General features: G+C 39.6%; 1 protein-coding gene across 1 annotated transcript in view; it reads right to left on the bottom strand.

Annotated features, from left to right (window-relative positions):
• DKK2 (dickkopf WNT signaling pathway inhibitor 2) overlaps positions 1 to 18,799 on the bottom strand; it is a 78,308-nt gene that overhangs the window by 7,937 nt on the left and 51,572 nt on the right. Inside the window, exon 2 of the mRNA XM_018554481.1 lies at positions 4,278 to 4,428. Within this exon, the coding sequence (XP_018409983.1) occupies positions 4,278 to 4,428 (151 nt within the window). The remainder of the gene's footprint in view (positions 1 to 4,277; positions 4,429 to 18,799) is intronic.

An 18,799-nucleotide genomic window follows, 5' to 3' on the forward strand; every position in this document is an offset into this window, starting at 1 on the left:
ACCAAGCAATTGGCTTGAAATGGACACAGAGTTTTATTATTGGTTTAGATTTAACAGCATTAACCTTTTGGATTAACCACTTTGCTCCTGAAGCAATTTTTTAAATGTTTTCCGCACACATGTTGACGTTTTAATTTTTGGCTATAAAACTGCTTAAAACCCCTAAACAATTATATATTTTCTTAAAGCCAAAGCCCTGTAGAACAAAAAATTAATTTTTAAATCACACAATATTTGCGCAAATGTTTATCATACCTATATTTTAGAAAAAAATGCATTAGACACATAGGGGTCTATTAACTAAGCTGCCATAGGCAGCCGAGTGAATGACCGACCTGAAGTGAAGTGAGCCTAAGTGAGTGAAGTGAGGCGAACACTGTTCGGCTATTCACTTCAGGCTGGTACGGCTCAGCATGTTCGGCCGACCCGAAGTGCAGAAGGAGTTCGACTCAGCTGATCCAACATCTGGATCGGCTGAGCTGAACCTCCGGCAGGCTACTCACTGCTGTTCGGCCTATTCTTAAAGATGCCGAACAGCAGTGAGTGAATAGCCGAATGCCGATGAGCGGCATTCGGCTCGCCTGTTCTGCTCGGCCCCTCAGAGGAACTGAGCAGAACAGAGAAAGAGTTAAAAAAGGTAAAAAAAAAGTAAATAGAAAACGATTGTGCGGAGCTAGCAGTGACAGCTAGCTCCGCCCAATAGTTTCCTATTTTCCGGTGGCTCTGCTGATGTCAAAAAAAAAAGAAAGAAAAAAACTCTCCCGGGCGCTCTGGGAGCCTCCCGCTCCCGGCCGCCCAGGAGAGAAACACTGCTGTGTCTTTTTTTTCTTTATTCTGACACGAAAATAATCAATTTTTTTGTAAAATATCGAAGATGGGGTGAATAGATACCAGACATATCAAACCTTAAAATTGAGTGCGCCAATGAATTGGCAAAAAACTACAGCTTTAAAAACCTTTATCACTCATTAAAGAAGAATTATTGGGAGAGTGAAACACACTCTGCCTAATAGTTAGAGCTGCCGTGTGACACTGCAGCTGGCTCTATAGATTGAGTTCACTATCTTCTCCCTGCACAAAGCGGTGATTGTCAGTCACCGTTTCCACAGGGATTCCCCCCTCCCCTTTCTGTTCTACCAGTGCTGACTGGAGAAATAGAGGGGGAGGGCACTGTCAATCAGGTAGCGGGGTGGATCCCGAGAATATTGCAACAACAACAGTGCAGCTCTGTGATGTCCGCATATAGCGGGCAATAGCCATTATAGTAATAGACATTACTATAAGTCCTTCTGGGACCCTAAAGAGAAAGCCAAAAAAGGTTTGGCCATAGTCCTCTTTTCATTTAGAGCTAACAGTAAGTAATGGCACTAAAATGATTGCTCTCACTCCGATGTCTGTTTGTGGGGATATGTAACGTGTTGTGCAGTTGTCATTTTAACACATAGAAGTACCATGACGCATGTTTGTTTACATGGGGGTGAAGGGCTTTACCTTTTTTTTGTCACTTTAATATGTAAAATTTTAAACTTTCTGTTACAGTTAAGGAAGAACTTTACCTTCATCTTAAAAATTACAAAAAAGGTACCTTTAGAAATGTTTAGTAATGACAATCTAAAAATGGATACTTATAGACAATCGCAGGCCTTTTTTTCTTTGCAAACCTTATTTTCTTTTCCTCCCCATTCTTTTCACAGTGGCCATTTTAACTAAAGGCAGATTAATATATCTCCCTTTACTTCCAGGAACTCTGGCACATGTGACTAGGGCACATGAACATGCTCATCCTCTTAGGGACATCCACTTAGGGAAAAAATGCCTTTCCCTGAGATCTCGTGAGATTACAGATTAAATTTCCCAGCAATGCACTGTGATCACTAATGGCTAAGAGGATCAGGAAGTGGAAAACCATAATTGTAAATAAAAGAAAAATATGTTTATTTAATTAATGAATGTAAGATGATTTAATTTAAGCATGGAGAGCTGCATGCTGACATGATTTTTACTGAAAGGCGTTAAAGGTCCACTTTTACTTTATTGCTATCACATAGGGGTTATCAAACCCCCTAAGTGATAGTACAGAGGAAATGTCAGGCCTTCATCAGGGGTCTATTAGATTGTGCTTCACCAGCTTATTTTCTGACCTGGCACACAAACCCAGTCAAATACAGTAAATAAAAAAGTAATTCACTAAAAATCTTACAACACTTTTTTCTGCATTTTTCAGATTAAAAAACATGAGCAGGGTATTTATTAAAAGAAAGTAACTAATAAAAGATATGCCATATACAGCAAATTAAGCATAGAGTTGTTGTCATGTTAATGCACACATAGAGATGGTGCTAAACTTGATCTGCACACCTAGGCATCAGAGACCTCTGGTAATTAAGGGATTAAAATCATTTTCTCCTTACTAGTTTTTTGAGACTTTTTTTATCTTAATGCGAAAATCCAGGGACGCACTGGTAGCACTGGTAGGCACAGCAATCCAAAATGCACTGTACGTTTTGAGGAGGAGTAGGCTACCTCCAGGTACACCTGCATTTAATTTATCGACTGCATTAATATGCTCCAACATGGAGACTCATAAATAGAGTTAGGAGTGGACCACACTTCACAGAGGAGCCATGACGGGGCAGTGTGGCTTCTACATATTTTTGGCCAAAGGTTTGTGCAACTAAAACCTCTGTTTTTAATGCATACTGTTGACAGGGTAACTTGTTTTGCTGCAGGCTAGCTGGCAGGCGTGCTAGGGATTCTTTTTGTGTTTTGTATTGCGGTAAGCCTTCCCATGTGCACCCTGCTACCAAATTTATGCGGTTACCATTCTTTTCTAGTTTGAGTACAATTTACTGTCCCAATAACTCTCCTTTAAGCTGAGAACACAGAGGGGTCCGATCCTTCGGATGTACAAAATCTGTCATTTTTAGGGAGGCACAGCGGCCAAACCATGTCAGTGTCAGCTCTTGCCAGTTGTAGGGGTTTTGTTTAAGCGTATGGAGCAATGGCACATAGTTTTCCACGTATAACTGACCCGGATCCACACTTATGCGTACCCCAGGTGGTTTAAACACGACTGCTTCCAGCGGAAATGGAATGAGGCTCTCACCTTGGCCACTTCTGCGGGGGGTACATTTACATTGAGAACCTCCGACTTGACCTGGTTGACCAAAAAATTGGAGATACCTCCATATGTATCAAAGGCCCTCAGGAGGGAAGGCAGTGAGGTCAATGGACGGGAAACGAAGAAGACCAGGTAATCTGCATACGCTGCTAATTTATGTGTTCTAACTAGATTTTTTTGCTGGCAAGTAAAATGCCTAAAAGTCCTAAAATGCCACACAAGCACAGCAGACCCAGAGGCAAATGCTTCTACATATCAACAACCCAGAATGAAAATGGAAAAATAAATCTTATTGAATGTTTTATGCATGCAGTTACATCATCTCCTGGCTTCTTTATAAGGTCAAATAGCTTTAGCACTTAGGAACATCATCCCTGAATATTAATTTGATGGGCAACATTAAGGTAATGTTTCCTCCCTTTCTTCAATTTCAGCTTGCCTTTATTGCTGGGACAGAATTATGTCATCCTGGTCTGTCCAATCAAGACGGTCAAAGACTGCGAATCTGAAAAATGATGAATGCTCCAGCAATTAAATGAGGAGGGGAATCACGAATATTGCGGGACAATGCTTTGCAAGGCACGTACCATAATATGTAAAAATGCTGAGCATACTTGCATAATAAGGCAAGAGGTCCTGGGGCCTCCAGTGTTTTATGTAGTTTTGTTCCATTCTAAAGTATATCTAAAGCCGTATTTTTTTTTCCTATGGTGAGGGATTAAATTCTCTGTGAGCTTTTTATTGCTGTGTGTAATTCACCCTCCCACCACTGTTCACTGTCCACTGTGACCAGTGTCCTGGAACTGGAAGTAAGGGAAATTTAAGTTGTTGTCAGTTACCTGTTCTGGTAAAAAAAAATATCTAAAAATTGTTTTTTCTCACTTTGAGGAATTTTCCTCTTAATTCCATGTGCACATACCAACATCCCACCCCTTTTTTTTGTTTGTTTACATGATGCTGTGTGGCAGGAAATGCCTCAGCCACAGATGATTGGGCCGACACCAAACCTGAGCTCATCCCTACTCCTCATCACTGATGGTAGTAGAAGAGAAATAATGTCAGAACCTGCCAATAGATAGTCTGATGGTCTAAAGATGGCCACAGTGTATTAGAGAATCATATACTGTATATTTGCGTATAATATAAATCACCTTACCATTGTTGCAGCGATTACCAGGACAGCACATGCCATCTCTGTGGCAGCGTTTCTTCTTTCTTCTGCAAGCCATACAGGAGGAAGGAGCCTGATGAGGACTGTAGCAATATTTTCCTACTTCACACTCTTTATCACTTATGCAGGGATATGCCTGGAAAAGACAGCAGTAATAATAATCGGAAAATGAATCAATTAATTTATTAATGATTAAATAATGATTTAAATAGTGATTAATGATTATTAATATATTGTACTAATGTGCACAAACATATGTAATATTTAGTGTACAAGCCCAGTGGCCCATGGTAACCAATCTGCAAAAATCTGGTGTAGACTTTCCTGAAAGACCTTAGGCCCCATTCACATTGGCACTCTAAATGCAGGAAGAGTTATCTGGGAAGGGTGAACAAATGTTATGCTTCCCGGATCACTGTTTCCTGTGTTTAGATGTTCCTACTTAAAGTGTATTTCCACTTTTGCAACCAAATTGGGATAACACCTACTTAATCATTGTTACATTTTCTCAATCACATAGCATAACAAAATGTATTTTAACATTGCCACTTTCCTTCTTTTAGATGTTCATTGTGCTAATTCCAGGACTAAAAAATCCTGCTCAGTTCTCACTATCTGAAGGGTTTGGGGGGCATATGTTTCAAATAATTAACCTAGTCTGTGCTGGGGTTATGACTCATGGCCTTATAGTGAATTTTACAATTCATCTTACTATCTAAAGTAGTCCTAAAACAGAAGTGTTCAGTTATGCAAACAGAGATCCTTATCCCATCTCTTTCTGACACCACACTATTCTACTGGCTACTAAACGGAATAGTAATAAGGGAGGCAATTGGGAGTAATAACCACAGAAACAAAATAGATTGCCGAGTCTTAGAGGATGCCTAGGAATTCTGAAAATAAACCCAAATTTCAAGCAGACACTAGGTTTACATTAACCAATATAAGGTGAAATATTATTGCTCTTTCAAATGTATCACATAACTTTAGATTATCCATTTGAAATAAATGGTAAGTGAGTTTTATACCAATAAAGTAGCATTAAACTCTCAACTTCTTTTCAATAATGAATCCAGAGCAAACAAATATATATTGCCCAGCATAGTATTTCTGTACATTTTAGCCTAAGGACTTACAGTCATCATGTTTCTAAACAGCTCCAACTCTCTTAGCTCAGCTTCTCTGAACTTTCTGTTCAGTACAAGACCACAAGGGACAGATCAGTCTCCAGTAGCTGTCCATCTACTAGCTTGGAGGAAGGAGGAAAGAAGAAAGAGGAGCAGGGGAGTGACTTGCCTTGCTGTATCTGGATCTGTGTGCAGACACACATACCTTGCTAGCACACACAAGGGTGGCTCTATAGGGCCCTGCAAGGAAAAGCCAGGGCCAGGAAATCAGGGCGAGCTCTCAAGGGACCAGCTGATTCAACAGGAAACTGAAATGTTAAATATTAGGGAGAAGAGTCCACTGTAAGTGATTTAATCAGCATTTGAAATAGCTTAAAAACCCTTTGACTTTCATATCACTTTAAAAGTAATTGCCATGTGTAACAGAAGACACCATAAGTTGCCTTCCGTGAGGAAAACCACTTCTGTTGCCTTCACTGAATTAATTTTGCTTTGTTACTGGGCCATGGCTTTATGACTACACCATCTGCCACCCCTCCGTGCACTGAGAGTGCTTTTACTGGCCACTAAGTGGGTCTCATTGGATAGCCAAATGGTAGTTGGCAGGGCTTAGATATGAAGTCAGGAAAAGTCATGCTCCACTAACAAAGGTAAACTAATTCAGAGGGGCAAAAAAAAAAAGCTTTACTAGGTAATGAAGGTAACAGCAACCATCTTGGAGTGTCTGATTTTAGGCCTGGTTCAAACCTGGGCGTTTTACAGCGCGTTCCTACGCTCAACGTGTAAAAACCAATGATTACATATGGGCATGGTTCCCACCTGGGCATTTTACAGCGCGTAGGAACGCGCTGCAAAACACCCTATGCCCAAAGAAGTACAGGAGCTTCTTTGGGGCGTTTTGCAGCGCGTTGCCATTGGTATTCCAGAGTGTGGATCGGGGTTAACAAAGCAGTAACCCCGAGCCACACTCGTGAATACAGCGTACAGGTCTTACCTTGTCCGCGATCCCCGCTGTGTCTTCGGTGGCTGCCGACTTCCGGGTTCCGTCCCTTGCAAGCGGCCGCGTCGCAGGGGGGTGGAGCCGGTTGGAAGTTTAAAAGTGAAACTACATTTTTTTTTTAAATAGAGAAAATAAAGGAAAAAAAATCATACCGCCAGTGAAACGCGCGTTTCACTGAACGAATAAACACGAAAAAAAATTAGCTGAAAAACGAGCATACAAAAAAACGCTCAGGTGTGAACCAAGCGTAAAGGTTCCTGTTAGCTAAACTTGAAACTGACAGTTCTATGCAACATTATCTGATACAAAAAATGTGTAACCATTTGCACTAGTGTTATGTGACAAAGATATCAGTTCTATCTCCCAATTATAGTGACTGGACATAATTGCACCTTATGATACAATTACATGCGCATTTAACAGAGGTAGATATAAATAATAGCCTAGTGATACAAGCTTTGAGCATTATCATGTGAGGATCAAAACACCATCGAATTGCACAGCTATGAAAAATGACAACTTCAAAGCAACTCTTTCCATTGCCAATGTTCAAAGAAACAGCTGCCAAACATGAACTATTTAGTTTATAAAGAACCACCGATACATAATAAGTGAACAAAACTCAGGTCTTGTCATTCCCCAGAGATACAGGTATTTACCCATACAGTGCTGCCATCATGCCTCTAACAGGGCAAAGAAAGAGATGGCAGACTGTCACACGGTCCACAAGGTTCGCTGCCTATTCTGCGATCCTGCGACTGCCGCGTATCACATCCATGAGGTGAAGGGAGTGGATAGAGATGGGCATGTGGGCTAAACTACTGATTTTGTACAAACAGTTTACATTTGCATTTAACAGTGCCATTTGGTGTGCTTAGACTGCATGTTTAGGGAAAGAAGGAGTGTGATTGAAACAGCCCATGGAGTTGATTATAAAGACACTACTATGTTCATACTTTGCAATTGAAAGGTTTCATTTATACATACAATGCTCACTCTCTTTCATACCTAATGTGGCACAACCTCCTAGATAGCAAGGATAATTTGCCACAAACTTGTGGCAGGGTTAAATTGTAATTCTTGTTAACTTGCTGTACACATTCCTGGCAAGTTGTAGACTTGCAGAACACTTGCAGCACAAGTTCTAGTTGACACTTTTTGAATTTGTAGCAAATTTGCTTGGCAAGTCTACAGCAAGAGTCCTGCAGGTCCTAGCAAGAGCTCTGCAAGTGTACAGCACTTTTGCAAAGCACGTTAATCTGGAGACTTGCAATGCAGACTTGCTGTAATTGTGCAACAAAATTGTGAAGCTTGGCAAGTCTGCAATAGTTTAGCAAGTCATTTTCAAACTTGCAGCTCAATTGCTTGCTGTCTGGGCTACTGTAAATTTGTAGATGACCTCAAAAAGTTTTTTGTTTTTTTTATAACAACATCAATGATATCCCTTGTTTTGTTTTTACACTGCTTGCTATAGTATTGTGAATTTACAAAGCCATTTCACTGAAATAACAGTAACAGCGGGTATTTATTGCTGAACTGGAATATATCCGATATAAATCAATTTCAATACAGATTTCCACTTAGGTTTCTTTGACTCCTTACACACTAGAATCATTTCCTATAGTTTATGTTGGCTTACAGATTGCACACTATGTTAGTAAAAATATCTGTGGCTGCCAGTGTAGTCAGCTCTTAATCCAGTTTGGCAGTATTATATCAGGACTGGCAATGCAGAAAGCTGCAATGTAAGGCTTGGAAAGATGCCACTTGGGTATAGTAGAACAAGACACTCGTTAACTCCTTTGCTTGTCTACATTAGGTCTGCGAGTTGTATTTAATCTCTTTATTACTATAAATAATGATGCCAAGGATTTTGTTTCATCCCTGTATATTTAATATTGTGGCATTTCACATTTTTTTTACTGTGTATAGAGGTATGGAAGCCAAGTAATGGATCTTTCTGTATCTGGAGATTTATGTCTCATATAGACTGTCTTATATTAGAAAGCAAATGTAGGCAGGTATTAAATGAGAACTATGGGGTTAAGGCTTTTCCCCATAGTTCTCCTTAGGGTAATGGGAGGACAAAAACTAGCGCCCTCCCGTCACCCTAGGCTCAGTATACCGCGAGCTGTAGCTCGCGGTATACTGAGACGCCGCAGTATACGCCGCCGCAGTATACCGCGAGCTGCTGCTCGCGGTATACTGAGACGCTGCAACTGTACCCGCCCCCTCCCCGTCCGTTCCACCAGTCAGCGCTGATGGATCGGAGCGGGGAGGGGGAATCCAGCCCCTCCCCTGTCACGGCAGAGAGCTGTGACAGGATCGAGAGGTGAGCGAACGTCGGTATGTGTTCGCTCACCTCCCAATCTACTGAGCCGACCTGTGACAGTCTCATTGTCACAGGTCGGCAGAACTATGAGGTGAGTGAAAGGCACAAACCTCATAGTTCTCCTTTAAGGATGCCTGTTAAATACAGATATGCATTCAATACATCAATTTTAAATACTAAATCAATCTGAATTTTTCCTGTAATCACCTGCACATCAGCATGCACACCAGGAGAGAAGGGGGCAGCATTGTTGAGAATCTAACAAACATAATTTATTTACTAGAGGTGATAGCATAGCAATAAACTCTTCAGCAAGCTGCTGTTCCTTATTTATCCAATCACTGCCTTTACCAAGCTTTACTGAATTGACTGCATTGCAAAATTGTACTTGCTAAATTATATATAATTGTATTATTTAAGTTATTAAACTGGCTGAAGGGAATTACTGATAATGAGACTAAACACATTTAAAGGACTATTGGTCGTTATGTAAAGAATAACTACATTATAAATGTCTTAAGTCCACTTATTTGGAAATAAAGTCCCAGGAACATCTGATCTCAGGTGTGGTTCTTTGCTCGGAATGTACAAAAAATGTGCACCAGTCATCAGGTTTATTGTATATGGAAATATGGGAACGAGGGTAAGGTATGGATCAGGATATTCTTAAAAATACACTAGATCTCATACTTCAGACTAGACCTTATTCTATTCTAAATCATTCTCAAAATCTCTATTTTGGTTCCTGCTAAACAAAGACTATTCTGGGTGGACTCTTGCAGCACTCTTGCAGCTTGGCAACTGCAGTTCTAGTTGTATCTCAATACTTATATTCCAAGGTAGGATAACATGTAAGGTTCGTTTGTATACTTCCCACTCAACCAGTCATTCAGGACATTTCCATATGTGGGGGACTGTAGCAACTTGTTTCCTCTAGGCCTTACACTATTGTCACTAGCAACCAATATGATTACTTTGTAGGCCAAACGCCACTGTTCACCACAACACACTATGGATGCTGTGTCATTGCTCTCCCTTGGGTACCCAGACGTGCCCCAGGTCTTCTACAATCCTAGCCACTCCTCTTACCACATCCTTGGTTCATTCTAACTGACAATCTGTTTTTAGACGTGGTTCTAATATTCTTTTCCTTACTTAGAATGCTTATTTGATTCTATTTACAAGCTCATTCCTCAAACCTATACCCCTTTTCTCCTCTTTGTTGCAGCTGGGTAACCATTCAGTGTTTTGCAGCTGCAAGTGGTTGCATAATGAACATGGTGCAGCAGCAAAGGTGTCAGATGTCAAAGAATATCATCGACTTTTATATCTTATTGTAGTCATTACTTTTATTGTGTATTGTTGGTACATGCAATTAGACATGTGCGATTCGTTTCGTTCCGAATCGAAATTCGGACGAATTTTCGTAAATTTGGACATTCGGATGTATCCGAATTCCGAATTACAGACATAACGAATGCAAACGAATCCGAATTTCCATTTCCGAAATTCGGTAGCGTTCGCACGAACGTTCGTTTCGTTTTCTGTTCGTATTCGTTTCTTATTCGTTTCGTTCGTTGGAGCAAAGTGACATTAGAGAAGGAGAAAAATATTTTTTCCCCCTCAAATGTCACTTTTGCTGCAAACGAACGAAACGAATAAGAAACGAATAAGAAACGAATAAGAACAGAAAACGAAACGAACGTTCGTACTAACGCTACCGAATTTCGTCCGAATCCGAATTCCGAATCCGAATTGACTTTCACACCCGAATCCCGAAAAACGAAATAACACAAATCCGAATTTAAAACGAAACGAAACAAATTTTTTGGCAGTGCACATGTCTACATGCAATACGTAGATGTATTTGATGGTAGTGAAATGATGTCAGATTGTCAAAACATTGCTAGGGGATAGGTATTTAACAAAGCAAACACATGCCTGTAACACATGGAAACTATAAGATGGTAATCTATAACAATACATGATCTAAAACCTTAAATTAGCACTGATACTTCAATTTAATGGAAAGATGGAAAAAAAATCAAACCTTGGTCTGCATTCAATTATTCAGTGCAAGTATTCTCCACCTTTGGTCTTCACAATATGCTTGATTTAACAGCAGTACTGTGTAAGAGCTTTTGATAGCTATACCTAAGTTATGGAATGTACAGATCAGACCAACAACCGTATTATAAATATCAAGTAACAGAGCATAGTAATGAATACAAAAATAAATAAATAAGATTAAATAATAATACTGTACTTGGAAATATGTTGCTGTTGAGTTTCCAGTACAGTTGGAACTCTCTTGACCAAAGTTTGGATGTGCAATTGAACTGGTGTTACATCCTAATCACACATAATATGAACTAACTCAAGGGACACAGCTTATTTTCTGAAAGGATCTAGTTTTCATCTTGGCATGTATCTTCTTCACCTGGCCTTCTTCCCTATAGTTGCTGGTATCTTTATCTTCTGAATAGCTATCATCTGAGCCTAGAGAAATACAGGCCAATTAATTCCATGGCCACAATCCTACTTCTCTTGCATCATTCTCAGGAAGAGTTTGAACAACTGCAATATGCAGTTGGTTTACCTTTAACAATGGATTGTTTTACTGATCATTCATTGTTATCTAAGCTTATAAAATGTAATAACAATATCAATGAAAATCAAATTAAAAGTAAGTATAGGTGCAGTGCATCAGGCATCGAAAGTATTTTTAATAGTGTATTGTTTTTTTAGCAGCTGTGTTCCTCTAAAATTATGTTCTTTCAAACATTTTACATTGTTCATCTTTAAATGTAAAATATTACAATTAAATTTGAATGTGATGAAATTGCAAAAAAAACTATCATACCTCCCAAAGTCTAACTCTTTCTGAAAAAGCAAAATACTGAATCATACATTATTCCAAGTCTCTTGGCAAATCAAAAACATTATCAAGTATAAACCACTTTTCAGTTGTTTTCTTTCCATGGATTAAAGTGCTTCACATACCCTGACAAAATGTGTGCAAAAATCTCTTGCTTAAGGAACCATCAACTACAACATAATTATGTGTCAACATTAATTTGAGAAAACCCTGGTAAGTTATACTACTAAGCATACATTTTTTAAATATATAACTTTGTACTGTTCCACGTAGGGTGCACGTCTGACCTCCACCCTACATGATTGCGTCTGACATTGTCTGGGGCACCTTTTTTTATAATAGGGTTTTTGCCCAAAGAGTTGGAATTTTGCTATTGTGATTTGTTTTATTTGAAGAGGGAAAACAATATTTTTTTGTCTGGAATTTATAATGGAATGTTTAGAAGGTTAGAAGGTTATTAAGAGGGTATAGCTCTGCACTATATAAAGCTATTATATTTTGAATGGTTTATTACATTTAAATGCTAGCAGCCTTAATTCCTTTTGGTAGTTAAAATTTGCAGTGCACAAACATTTTTGTATTTAGTTTCACTGGAATGGTAAGTGTGTGTTAATCTGCAATTGGAACACAGACAGCCATAGAAATGAGGTTTGAGTTCACTGCTACCGTGGGTTTGAGGCGAGACCTAAAGGTTTTAAATTCATAATCCTAGTGAATCTTTGTACAGTTGTGTTTTATAAAACCATAAAGCACTGCATGCCCTTTGAAATATGGCTAGCAGAATTTAAAGGGGCAATAAGGGGAATTGGAAGCTATTTTAGGGATATATTAGGGTCAGTTAGGAAACTATATTTTAATTCTGATTGCTAGCATTTTGGAGAACCAACTATTTGCTGCTTTTTTGTTCTATTTGTTCTTTTTTTGTTTTTATTTTCTGGTTGATTTGAGGTCAGCGGTCACTTTTACCTGCTGCCCCACTTATAGCTTACTTTTTTTTTTTTTAACTAAAAGGCTTCCTGTTAAAAAAAATGGGACTTTATTTTAGGGTATTTTGGGGTTTTAATTTCTTTTGGGTTTTTTTATTCCATGTTGATATGGCCTTTATTTTAGGTTAAACTGCTTATTTTTACTGAAATTCTTTTTTCCCCCCTTTTTAAAATTGTACTTTTATTGCATGGGTGGCATGTTGGGTTTTTAATTTCTTTTGTGAGACTTTTCTTTATTTGATGTTGATACAGGCTTTCTCTAACCTCTGGTTTCTTAAAGGAGAGCATTCACTTGTTACTGTCCATCTGTTCTTTAAGCTGCCTTTTGTTAGCAGATAAAATAAAAGTTGAGCATATCCCAGTTAGACCTATTATTCCTGTTTAAAACTGTTCTGCTCCTGGCCCATTTTCACTGCTGTATCCTCTGCAGTATCCTAATTCTTGTAGTTGATCCCAACCTGTACTCTTTGTCTCTAGTAAATTTGTGCCTTGTCTTACTATTTAAAAGTGACCTGCTGCTGGCCAATTTTGCACTGGCGTGTCATCTGTGATCTCTTAATTCTTGTATTAAATCACCTATCTGGACTTTTTTTTCTCTAGTTAATTTTAGTCTATTTTCCCTTATTAATAATGTCCTGCTGCTGGCTGATTTTACAGTTTTACATTTTATACTGTGTTATCTGTCGTCTTTTAATTCTTTTACATGAGAGCTTGATAGATGTTGGCCAGCGGCAGGACAGTTTGCCATCATTGAGAACAAGGAACAGCCACAGTTAAATACAATCTCTATCTGCCAGGTAAAGCAGGTATATTACCATTTGATAAAAAAAGAATGTCACTGTTAAATCTACCTGAAAAAACTGACATGAATCAGATTGAGGTGGTGCTGCTGTATGTAAGCCAAGCTAACTATAAAATAAAAAAATAAATTCCACAATCACATATGTACTGCATGTGTATTCACTGAGCCCTTCATGAATCGAACCTGGGCAGATTTGCCCATCACTAGACAGCAGTAAAAAGGAAGGTTCAGCTTCCATAAGATAGGATATTGCTTTTCATTTAAGAGATCTCCACTTACCTCCACCCAAGAATAAAATAAAAAGTTTTGGCTTTACATACACTTTAAAGACATTCTTGCAGAATTTAGAACTAATAGAATAGGAAGCCTAAGTAACACACCTTAATCTTACTTTAATCTGAATTTATAGTAAAGTCACCAGTATAAGCAAGGTTTAATGTTTAAGGACTCAGCAGGCAGTGGTGTCCCTATCCTTTTTGCCACCTCTGTCAGTGGGGACATCTGCATCTCCCTGACCAGCTCCTAGAAACCTGGGACATTCTGCCCAGCATCCTGCTTAGCTCCTGCCAACCACTGACGTCACTGGTTGCCAGGAGCTGGGCGGGACACCGGCCAGAGCGTTCCAGGTTCCAGGGAGAAATGTATGGCCTTCACACATCTCCCTGCCTGGCTCTTAGCGACCCGGGACGCTCTGGCCAGAAAGAGGATGGCAGACACACTGCAAACATTGTACAGCAGAGCGGCCAGTATACAACAAACATGCCACTCTGCCTGCCACCTGCCATACATGCGAAAGAGAACAGCCTCGGGCTGCCTCATTAAAGGAACAGCCTTGACAGACTGCCTGATAAAGTGCACCCTGTGTGTGATTCCACTGATGATTTTACAGCAAAATCAGATTTAATTATATCTGAGGCCAAATTTTTTAAATTATTATTTTGATTAGAGCTGAAGAGGGTTAAACCCCTGTGAGTTTTGGTATTAATTTTGCAATCTATGTCCCATTAAGGACATTTTCCATTACATCCTGTACTAGAGACATAGTGAGTGAGGGGAAATCTGTCCAAAGTGAGGGAAATGCCCTTTTAGACACTTGCCACCAGAACATTGGAAGACATCCCCTCTATTACTGTCCCAGTGACAACTTAGCATTTTGGCTTTCCTGTTACTTTCAGTCCCAGCGACAGTGGTCCCCAAGACAAAGAGCGAGCGTAAACCTCCCAAACATAGACACAGACAACAATAAAATCTGGCAGGGTTTTTAACCCTTCCATACTCTATAAAGAAAGTGATTGCTGTAGATACGTTTTAAAAACCATTTTAGTGTGCTGGTGATATGCATTCTATTTTCCTGTGATTACACACCCAGAAGTTTAATTATATGGCTTTACTTAAATTGAACATAGCATATACAGAAATACCACCAATGCTTAAAAGCTACAGTTATGCAAAAATGTTACTACTATAAACTTTCAAAATTAATTCCATCTACCAGTGCAGTTGGCCCTATCGCCTGCAATCAGTGTGTAGCATAACATCCTATATTTAATAATCTTACAGATCCCAGGAGAGTATTTTTTTTCTTGAAAATAGGTACAGACTACACAGACTGGTATAACATCATATGTGCTAGACTGAATATACTTTGTAAATCTCATGCTTCTTTACTGTAATAATTATACAAAACCAGTTCCAAATGAAAACCAGCAGTAACTTCATGAGCAGACATATGTCTTCCAAACTTAGTTTTACCATCTGTTCTAAAAAAGGAGACAAAAAAACTGTGTTCCATCACAATTTGAATTTATATTCCATCTCTAATGTAAAGCAATGCACAGGAAACGGAGTGATATTGCTTATTCCATGTTTCTCTTTTCTATTACTGTTTTAATATATTGCACAATTGGTCTGATCTAATCGCAAAGGAGTAGCCTGGGGTCTTGGCATAAACAGATAGCTGGATATCTGGAAGTAATAGTATGAACGGTGCTTCACCACTGAGTAGTGGATTTTATGTGCTGGATTTTTATTCAAACCAAACTGATACTGGAAAGTCACCAAGGACATTTTACAAATCATTAGTGATAAGAGTTTTTATAAAAGCATGTTTTAATATACCAAGGAATTTTCACTACTTTTACTATGAAAAACCTGAAACTGTTCCATTCTTTAAAAAAAAAACTGTAGCCAACGTAACCAAAAGCAGTGCATATAGTTGACAGCAAAAGTTGGCAAGGCATTTCTGATGCTGCACAAACTCAGAGCTTCAGAGTCTACTCAGGTTGATATGCAAACCAAGACCCAGATAGGGAAAAGCAACAGGTTCCCTTTAATGCTACCTCCCCAGCAGCACTCACTTTTCCTTCTGCCACTATACTGTACTACTACTGCAAGGGAAATTTTTTTACCTGGGTATGGAAGAGCACTTGATTCACTCTCCATTCTCTTAGGTAACAGCGTTGGTGCTTGGACAAGTGCTGTCACTTGGGCATAGAGTCCTATGTAAGCTCCAACTAAAGTGATTCTGAACTTACACAGGACTTTCTTTTACAGCTCCTAAAACTAGAAATGAGACACTTACTATAAAAATTGTGTAGAGGGTGTATCTTGATCTGACTTTGCCCATCAGTAGCACAATTTTGTAAAGATGTTGCTCTTGACAACTATCATGGCTGTCATGGCTGCACCGTAACTCAGGGCCTTGTGGAGGAATGTGTTCCTACAAATATTTTTAGAGTACTTTAAGGTCACTAAAACCAATATAAAAACATAATATAATGTGTATAATGTACCAATGTTCCTATGAATTGATGAAACAAATAAAAAGAAACTACAATACTTTTTTGGTCACTGACCTGGCATAAACATGCAGCAAGTAATGGCAGACTGAAGTTAGAAATCCTAATTTGCATACATTTTCTTAGTCACCAACTTTGAAACTTTAGAGTAAAAGGGTCTGCAAGACATAAGGCAGGCAACTAGCATTTTCAGATGGAGAATGCAAAAATGGCAGCCTTCATGTTTTTCTCTCCATAGGTTTCCTTTAAACATGGATGCTAATCAAATTCCCTGATATTAATATGAGCACTAGAGGGAGCATTTACAGACTTGTATATAAAAGTTTGTTTTCAATACCACTTTAATGTATGGATTTATTAAAAGTACACTGCAGTTTCCCTTTAACAAATCCAAATTTGTTAATATGTACTGTATGTTACCATCTCAGAATCTCATACTTTAAAGGAGAACTATGACATGAGTGATTTCCACTCACCTCATAGTTCTAAGCCGACCTGTGACAATGAGACTGTCACAGGTCGGCTCAGTAGATCGGGAGGTGAGGGAAAACATTCCGGGTTCCCTCACCTCTCGATCCTGTCACGGCTCTCTGCCGTGACAGGGGGAGGGGCTGGATTCCCCTCTCCCCGCTCCGATCTGCCAGCGCTGACTGGCGGAACGGACGGGGGAGGGGGCGGGTACAGCTGGCTCTGCCTCTAGGTAGGCAGAGCCAGCTGTCACTCACGCAGCTGGGCGGATCCCGTCATCTACGTCGGGATCCGCTCCAGGTGCGGCGTCTCAGTATACCGCGAGCTGTAGCTCGCGGTATACTGAGCTTAGGGTAACGGGAGGACGCTAGTTTGTGTCCTCCCGTTACCCTAAGGAGAACTATGGGGAAAAACACTGACCCCATAGTTCTCCTTTAAGGACCACAATAAATCTCTATAGGAATAGAAGCTACAAAGTTAAAACAATAGCAAAGTAACCTTAAACAGGACTTCTGAATGAAGAAACAACCTGCTATTGTTTGAGGGGTTGAGTAGAAGTCCTTATCTTTGAGGTTTTAAAAAAACCTTAAATACAAATTACAGTAGATTATGTCAGAGACAAGAGGCAGAAATATTGCAAACACACTGCGCACCATCTAAGTCTTTTTTGTAGCGTACATTTGAAGATGGAGAGACAAAGCAATTTTGATCCAAAAAAACATTACATTGGATTATGTCACAGACAAAAAGCAGAAATATTTACAGAGACACACTGAACATCATGTAAACCTTTTTAGTAAGCTGAATTTGAAGAGGGAGACAAGAGGCATGTTTTATCCAAAAATAAAAATGACACATACAGTATATGCCTGTTTAGTAGGCTGCATTTGGGAAGGGATTCGAGAAACTTTGTATCTAGAAATACAAATTGAATTGGATTATGTCAGAAACACAAAGAAGAAATATTGCACAGTCAGCATTGAATCAGTGGCAGGAGATGATAATGGATAGAAGGCCAGCAGTGGTGGCAGGTGAATGGATGGTGGGCCAGCAGCAGTCACAGTAGATGGTAAAGGCAGTGGGCCAGCAGTGGTGGTAGGAGATGGTAATGGGGCAGGAGATGTTAATTAATGGCAGGCCAGCAGCAGTGACAGGAGATGATAATGGATGGCAGGTCAGCAATGATGGCACATGATGATAATGGATGACAGGTCAGCAGTGGTAGCAGGAGATGGTATTGATGACAGGAGACCAAACCCTTTTTTGTATTTTTTTGTAGATTTTTTCGTTTAGCAAAAAAGGGGAAACCAGCAGCAGCTAAACACCAACATAACTTGTTGTGCAATTCATAGTAATGGAGCACTGATGCCACTGAATCGCAAAGTAAACGCAATGGTGGGTGGTGGGTACACTCCACTCTCTGCAGCCCACCACACTGCAATGCACTGTAATGTAGTTGTAGTAAGCAATATGCAGCATTGGATATAGCCCAGTATAACTGTGCTAGCATACTACTAGCACTATACAAGTAGCACAAACTGTCTCACCCTCAAAAAGCTCAGCTCCAAGACACACTGGCAAAAGGAAGCTAGGAGAGCTGACTTTTATAGAGGGGCTGTCACATTTTGAAAACCTTATTACATAGTTACATAGTTACATACTATTTGAGGTTGAATAAAGACATTAGTCCATCAAGTCCAACCTATAGGATTTCGTTTTTAGGAGTACTTGTATCCCTGTACTCCCCTAATTTATCAAGATCCTCCTGTAATGTTATAATGTCTAAGTCCGTGTCTATTACCCTCCCAATTTTGGTGTCATCCGCAAACACGGAAATATCGCTGTTAACACCCTCCCCGATGTCATTAATAAATACGTTGAACAATATGGGACCCAGCACAGAACCCTGAGGCACACCGCTCATTACACTAGCCCACTCTGAAAAGTTGCCATTTACAGATACCCTCTGGACCCGTTCCCGTAGCCAGTTCTCTATCCAAGTACACACCACCTCATCTATGCCCATAGCTCTCAGCTTGTGTAGCAAGCGTTTGTGTGGTACCGTATCAAAAGCCTTTGAGAAATCCAGATATACCACATCTACCGGCTTACCTCC

Source organism: Nanorana parkeri, unplaced genomic scaffold (assembly GCF_000935625.1).
Source record: "Nanorana parkeri isolate BGI_ZX_2015 unplaced genomic scaffold, ASM93562v1 scaffold161, whole genome shotgun sequence".
In the NCBI taxonomy this organism is placed as follows: Eukaryota; Metazoa; Chordata; class Amphibia; order Anura; family Dicroglossidae; genus Nanorana; species Nanorana parkeri.